General features: G+C 47.5%; 1 protein-coding gene across 1 annotated transcript; it reads left to right on the top strand.

Moving 5' to 3' along the window:
- The first annotated feature begins 2,996 nt into the window (after positions 1–2,996).
- Positions 2,997–4,791, top strand: LOC131008396 (uncharacterized). Its single transcript, XM_057935294.1, has 2 exons — positions 2,997–4,634; positions 4,777–4,791. Exons 1-2 carry the CDS (start codon positions 2,997–2,999, stop codon positions 4,789–4,791), a joined length of 1,653 nt encoding a protein of 550 aa, XP_057791277.1.
- Positions 4,792–7,724: the final 2,933 nt, after the last annotated feature.

Here is a 7,724-nt window from a genome sequence, read left to right as displayed (position 1 = left end):
GCCTGTTTTGGAGATGTTCTGCGAAGGGGCCTCACGGCGGCGCCGTCTCACGGCGGCCGCCGTCCACGGCGCCGCCGTGCCTGTTCAAATCCGGCACTTACGGATTTTCGTATAAAAACCCATTTTTAGGGTTTTATTGAGGACTCCTCGACCCAGCAGCTTCCAAGGGCGATTTCCACATTTTTCCTTGGGTTTTTAGAGTTTCAAATCAATTACTTTCGATTGTGGATTCATTGGATTGCTTTGGATGTCAATTAACACTTCGTCGGATTGGTTTTCCTTGGATTGATATGTTTTGTAAGAACTCCCTTTGATTCTCTTTGTTTATGAATCCCTTGGTTATTTAAGTCTTTGTTTCTCTTGTCTTTAATGAATATGATGATTGAAGATTATTGTTGTTGATTCTATATTCTCTTGGTTTTAAGAATCTTTTGATTAATTGAGTTTTGTGTTTTATGTATTTGATGAATGTGAAGATTGAAGTTCATTGTTGTTGATTCTAGATTCTCTTGGTTTTCTAAATCCTTTGGTTTATTTGAATCTTATTTTGTGTTTTGATTAATATGATGATCGGAGATAATTGTTGTTGAGTTTAGATAATCTACGTGATTCGTAGTTTGTTGCTATTGTTTACCCTTTTCCTTTCTTGTTGATGAATATTTAGAGATTTCTTTTATGGAGATTAAGATTTTCTTGCATTCGAATCTTATGCTTGATTGAGTTCTTGCCTAGGTAGTTATTAATCTTTGATGTTTACAAGTTTATGATCGTTTGGTTTAGTGTTGGAGTTGGAAACTCTAGTTGATTTCGTTAATGTTCAAATGCCATGTTCTAGTTAGTTCGTCGTTGAGTTGCTTGCGAAATTCTCTTTGATTGTGTGTGTTTGCTTAACATTCATTTGAATAAATGTTAATATGTTATTTCGCCTAGATAATCGTTGTTTATGGTGTTGAATTGATGATTGCTTTCTAGATTGCTAGTTAAGAACCTTAGCTTGTTTTCCTTCTTGCGTTCTTATTGGCTTCCTATCTTTTGCCTAGTTAACTTTATATGCTTTATTTTAATTACGCATTAGTTAATCGAAGAGAAAGTGTCAGACCCAATTACCCGATTAGAGTGTTTAGATTTCTTTTAAGTTTCTTGTGAGCAATACGATTAGAGCCCTGCTAAGTCTTCCTTGTGAGACTACTTGAGTCACCTTACCACCCTAGGACGACCTCGTATAAATTCGAGTCCATCCGTTAGGTGTTTTTTTGGATGAGTCAAATTTTGGCGCCGTTGTCGGGGAAGGCTTTAGGCATTTGATTGTGTTGCATTGTTTTCCGTGTTTATTTTTGTTTCTTTCTTTTGATTTGGTTATTTTCTCCCTCCGGTGCGTTTGATTTGGTTTGCTAGTGTTGTGTATGCAAGGTCGCCGCAGCTTAAAGAGAAAGCTTGCACCTTACTACGACAACATTCATCGACCTAGGGAGGTCATTTTAAGCCTGGAGGAGGAGTCCGAGTCCAGTTCGAGAATTCTTGTGGAATCACAGTCTCGAGAGGGAGACCGTGAAGAGAGAATCGCTGCCAACCCCATCCTGGAAGCCGTTGAGGATACACCTTCTGTGCACTCTGACGAAGAAAAAGAAGCTCGGCCCAACCCTGACCAAGAAACCATGGCGGAGCAGAACGTCCAGTACATGGGAGATTTTTCCAGGCCAGTTATTGGGGCCACTAGCACGTCAGCGATAGTGCTTCCCACGGCGGTCCGTAATTATAATCTGAAGCCCAACGATTCAAACCTGCTACCGCTCTTTTATGGGATGCCGAGTGAGGACGCCTTACAGTTCATCCGCGACTTCTGCACTCAAGTGCAGACCTTCCCACTACTGGAGCTCACCGAGGATCAATTGAGGCTCAAGTGCTTACCTTATGCACTCAAGGACCGGGCTAGAACGTGGTTGCTGTCCTTGCCGCCAAACTCCATCACCACGTGGGCGGAGGCGAGTGAGAAGTTCATGCTCAAATACTACCCTAATCACAAGACGCAAGAGATTAGGACACAAATAATGAACTTCATGCAAGGAGCTGACGAGCCTCTTCACGAGGCTTGGGAGAGATTCCAAGAGCTTCTCCGCCAGTGCCCGCAGCACCAGTTGGCTCCCGTCATGTTGATGCAGTTCTTCTATGACGGATTGATTCAGACGGCACAGTTCATGGTGGATAGTACCGCTGGGGGCAACATTGCCCGAAAGACAGCTGATGAGCTCAAGGAGATCTTCAACACACTGGCCGCGAGCTCTCAACAGAAATCAGTCAGAGGAAGGAGGGTCGAAGCCCATGCTGTAGCCCCAAACAATGAGCTGCAGAAGCAAGTAGCGGACCTGATGAGGCAAGTTCAGCATTTAAGAATGAATCAGGTGGAGCCTTAAACCGTTCAACCACCGCCAGCTCAAGCACCACCAGCTCAGGCGCCGCTAGCAGAAGGATGTGGCATATGTGGCGATTTTAGCCACGGAACCAACGAGTGCCACCGAATGGGGGAGTTCACACCTGAAGGGGAAGCAGAGGTCTATGCTGCCCAGGGATACCAGGGGAGACCTCAATTTGAACAGAGGCCCATGTTTAATCAAGGGCAACAGAATCCCAACGTGGGGTGGAGAACTCAGCAGAATTCTGGATGGAGGAACCAAGCGCCTGGCCAAGGGTCGGGACCAAATCAAGGCAATCAATTCCGCCGCCCTCCTCAGCAATTTGGGTATCAGAATCAGCAGCAGTTTTACCCACCTCAGCAGCAGTTCCCCTTTCCTCAGCAGCAGAACTACCCGCAAGCTTATCAGCAGCAGCAGCAGCCCCCGCAGTATCAACAGTTCCCTATGCAGCAAGGGAACTTCCAGCAGCAGCAGCAAGGGAACTTTCAGCAGCAGCAGCAATACCAGAATGCGCCCCAGCAGTTTCAGAAGCAAGTCCAACCACAGAAACCGTCTCTCGAGGACACCATGCAATCATTTATGGAGATGACAAAGCAGAGCATGGAGTCCCAGTCGGCTACAATCAAGCGTCTCGAGACAACCGTTGGGCAGCTCTCCGGGACATTGAATCAGATGCAGCAGCAGCAACAACCAGGGAAGCTACATGGACAAGGATTGCAACCCCACCAAGCCCAAGCAGTTACTGTTTTACGCAATGGGAAGGTGGTGAACAACAAAGTGGAAACCCCTGTAGAAGAACCCCCCAAAGAAGCCCGCATGGAAGAGCAAGTAAAGGAGCCGCTGCAGCCAAGAGAGGAGGAGAAGGAGAAAGAGAAAGAGCCCGAAGTGAAGCTCCACAAGGCCGCCAAGCCATACAAGCCACCGGTTCCTTACCCAAGCCGGTTGAAGAATGAAAAGCTGGACCAACAGTTCACCGACTTCTACAACATGTTGGCAAAGGTGAACGTGAACCTGCCACTGCTGGACGTGATCAGAAATGTTCCGGCTTACGTGAAGTTCTTCAAGGAGCTGGCGTCCAAGAAGAGGAAGTTTGTTGATAACGAGAAGATCCTTGTGTCCGAGGTTGCCAATTCCATCATGCAGCAGCCCTTGCCACCCAAGCAACGAGATCCAGGTAGTTTTGTTATCAATATTGCTTTGGGGAACGGTAAGGAGGCCTCGGGTATGCTTGATTTGGGGGCAGGGATTAATTTGATGCCGTACTCTATTTTTAAGCAACTAGAGTTAGGCGATTTAAAACCCACTCGAATGTGCTTACAATTGGCGGATAGATCAGTTAGATACCCTCGCGGGGTTATTGAGGATATCCTAGTTAAAGTGGGTGGGTTGATTGTGCCTGTCGACTTTGTTGTGCTTGAGATAGGAGAAGTTCATGAGAATGGCAAGGAACACACTTTACTGCTAGGAAGACCATTCATGGCCACCACTAACACGTTAATTGATGTGAAAAATGGAACAATAAAAATGACCGTGTTAGGAGAGTCCGTGTCCTTTTCCGTGCATCATAGTCGCGCTTTGCCATCATCTTCTTTCACTAATGAATGCTCTTATATAGATGCTATTGATGGCCTCGCCGAGATGGTTTATGTGCAGGAACAAGAGATAGTGGAGGTCTTTGCAGGATCGGCGGACATGGAGGAGTTTGCTCGGGAAGCCGAGGAAAGAGAGAGAGAACGAAGAGACAAACTCCCCATTGATGAGCCTGTGGTGCTCGAAGAGGCCACGAAATGCAAAAAGCCCAAGTTGGAACTGAAGGATCTCCCAAAGCATCTCAAATACGTGTACCTGGAAGAAGGAGAGGAGAAACCCGTGATAATATCCGCCGAGCTCACGCATGAGCAAGAGATGGCGTTGTTGGAAGTACTAAGGAGCAACAAGTTGGCATTTGGTTGGGGCCTTGCCGATATCAGTGGCATTAGCCCCGCCACATGCATGCATCGGATTCACCTCGAGGATGGAGCAACACCTAAGAGGGATGGTCAACGAAGGCTCAACCCCGTCCTCATGGAGGTAGTACGCAAGGAGGTACTCAAACTTTTAGCGGAAGGGATCATTTACCCTATCGCCGATAGTGAGTGGGTAAGCCCGGTGCATGTGGTGCCCAAAAAAGGAGGAATCACGGTGATCCTCAATGACAACAAGGAATTGGTGCCGACCCGTCAGGTCACTGGTTGGCGTATGTGTATCGATTACAGGAAGCTAAACGCCGTCACAAAAAAGGATCATTTTCCGCTTCCTTTTATTGATCAAATGTTGGATCGTTTAGCTGGCCATGATTTTTATTGTTTCCTTGATGGTTTGTCAGGTTATTATCAAATAGCAATCGCGCCGGAGGACCAGGACAAAACGGCATTCACCACCCCTTTTGGTACCTTTGCGTGGAAGAGGATGCCATTTGGGCTGTGCAATGCACCGGGGACCTTCCAACGGTGCATGATGTCGATCTTCGCGGAAATGATAGGTGATTTTGTTGAAATTTTCATGGATGACTTTTCCGTGTTTGGAAATTCGTATAGTGATTGCTTGGGTAAAATTAATTTGGTTTTGAAAAGGTGTATAGAGAGTGGGTTAACTCTTAGTTGGGAGAAGAGTCACTTCATGGTGACTAGTGGCATCGTTCTTGGCCACGTGGTGTCAAAAGATGGTATAGAGGTTGATAGGGCTAAGGTGGAGGTGATTGAAAAATTACCCCCACCAATTGATGTAAAAGGCATTAGGAGTTTTCTAGGTCATGCCGGGTTTTACCGGCGTTTCATTAAGGATTTCTCTAAGATTGCCCAACCTTTATGTCGTCTGCTTGCTCAAGATGTGGATTTTGATTTTAATGAAACTTGTATGCATGCTTTTGAATTGCTGAAGCTCAAGTTAAGCACTGCACCTGTTGTTGTTGCACCTGATTGGTCTTTGCCTTTTGAGATTATGTGCGATGCTTCAAACTCTGCTGTGGGGGCCGTTCTTGGTCAACGTGTTGACAAAATGTTGCGTGTGATTTACTATGCTAGCTTGACTTTGAATAGTGCACAAGTGAATTACACTACCACTGAGAAAGAGTTGCTTGCTGTGGTTTTTGCTTTAGACAAGTTTCGTGCTTATATCATAGGCTCTAAAGTAATTGTCCATAGTGATCATGCGGCTCTAAGATATTTGTTGACTAAGTCTCAAGCTAAACCACGCCTTATCCGTTGGATCTTATTATTGCAAGAGTTTGATCTTGAGATTATGGATAGGAAGGGGAGTGAAAACTCTGTTGCCGATCACTTGTCTAGACTTGAGCATAATGTGGTTGAATCGAGTCGAGATATCATACATGAGTCTTTCCCTTTTGAGCATACTTATGAAATTGCCTCTGTGCCTTGGTTTGCTGATATTGTCAATTACCTTGCGTGTGGGGAATTAAGACCCGATCTAACATCCCAAGAGAGGAAAAGGTTTTTGGCTACTTGCAGGCAATACTATTGGGAAGATCCCTATCTCTTCAAGTTGGGAAAGGACGAGGTGATTCGGAGATGCATCCCGGATGTGGAGCAACAACAAGTGTTGAGGCTCTGCCATGAAGCCCATTGTGGTGGACATTTTGGTGGACAAAAGACGGCTCATAAGGTCCTCCAATCCGGTTTGTTTTGGCCCACTCTTTTCAAAGATGCTCATTCTTTTTATCTTGCTTGTGATCGGTGCCAAAGAGTTGGGACAATTGGGCGCAGGAATGAAATGCCCCTAACGAGCATTCTTGTTGTGGAGATTTTTGATGTGTGGGGCATAGATTTCATGGGCCCCTTCCCCATGTCTTATGGTTATGAATATATCTTGCTTGCCGTTGATTATGTGTCCAAGTGGGTTGAAGCCATCCCCACAAGGACATGTGATGCTAATGTCGTCTTGAAGTTTGTGCAGGAGAACATATTATGTAGGTTTGGATTTCCCAAGGCCATAATCAGTGATGGAGGCAAACACTTCTGCAACAAGCTTTTTGAGAAGCTTATGAGGAAAAACGGCATTACTCACAAAGTGGCCACACCTTATCATCCTCAGACCTCGGGACAAGCCGAAACTAGTAATCGGCAAATCAAGGGCATACTGGAAAAGACGATCCAACCTTCCCGGAAGGATTGGTCTCTTAAGCTCAATGATGCCTTGTGGGCGTACCGCACCGCCTTTAAGGGAGTCCTGGGAATGAGCCCCTACCGCCTTGTCTACGGTAAAGCATGCCACTTACCGGTGGAGGTTGAGCACCGAGCTTATTGGGCAATCAAGGCCACCAATTGCGACATTACTACCGCGGGAAAGCACAGAGCCTTGCAAATGGAAGAACTCGATGAATTGCGCAACGAGGCGTACGAGAATGCAAGGATCTACAAGGACAAGGTCAAGAGGTTGCATGATAGCCGTATTGTGCCAAAAAATCTCCAACCCGGAATGAAAGTCCTTTTGTTCAACTCAAGGTTGAAACTTTTCCCGGGCAAGCTCAAATCTCGTTGGAGTGGCCCTTTCATTCTTAAGGAGATTCTCCCTCATGGCGCTGTGATCTTAAGCAAGGAGAACAACGAAGAGACGTTTACCGTCAATGGACATAGAGTGAAGCCCTACTTGGAGCATGAAGTGGTTGCCGCCGTAGTGGAGTCCCAAGCACTCCACGACCCTTTGTTTTGACAAGCTTAACACCGTCGAGCTCTCGACCTTAACTAGAGCGCTTCGTGGGAGGCAACCCACGTTTCTTTTTTTTTCTCTTTTCCTTTTTGTTTTGTGTGGAGTGAGTCCTTGAGGTGTTGTTTCCTGTTGTTGCCGGTGTTAGTTGGGTTTTCATTGGTGTCTTTTGTGGTGCTGCAGGAAACAGGTGTAATGAACTGACCCCGTGCTCGAAGGATGTACATTTTGCTGCCGGACGGCAAATTCAGACCAAAGGCCGAAGGGGGGGGGGACGGCGGCGCCGTCTCACGGCGGCCGCCGTCCACGGCGCCGCCGTCTCACGGCGGGCGCCGTGCTCGCGCACCACCAGATGTTCCTTTTTCCTCACCAAAAAGCCGAAGGGGGGTCACGGCGGCGCCGTTGCGCGGCGGCCGCCGCCCACGGCGGCGCCGTTCCACGGCGGCCGCCGCCCACGGCGCCGCCATGTCACAGCGGGCGCCGTCACCCTTACTCCACAGCCTTTTCCCTTTGCAACCCAAAAACCCCGAAGGGGGTGCACGGCGGCGCCGTCACACGGCGGCCGCCGTCACCCCCAGCCCGCTCCTCCCAGCCCGGCCCAGCCCAGCCCAG

Source organism: Salvia miltiorrhiza, chromosome 1, assembly GCF_028751815.1.
Source record: "Salvia miltiorrhiza cultivar Shanhuang (shh) chromosome 1, IMPLAD_Smil_shh, whole genome shotgun sequence".
Taxonomy (NCBI): Eukaryota; Viridiplantae; Streptophyta; class Magnoliopsida; order Lamiales; family Lamiaceae; genus Salvia; species Salvia miltiorrhiza.
This window is presented reverse-complemented; position numbering and strand designations above follow the sequence as displayed.

Bases quoted from the DNA above. Each gene is read 5' to 3' on its own strand.
- LOC131008396 (XM_057935294.1), top strand. From the start codon at position 2,997: ATGACAAAGCAGAGCATGGAGTCCCAGTCGGCTACAATCAAGCGTCTC.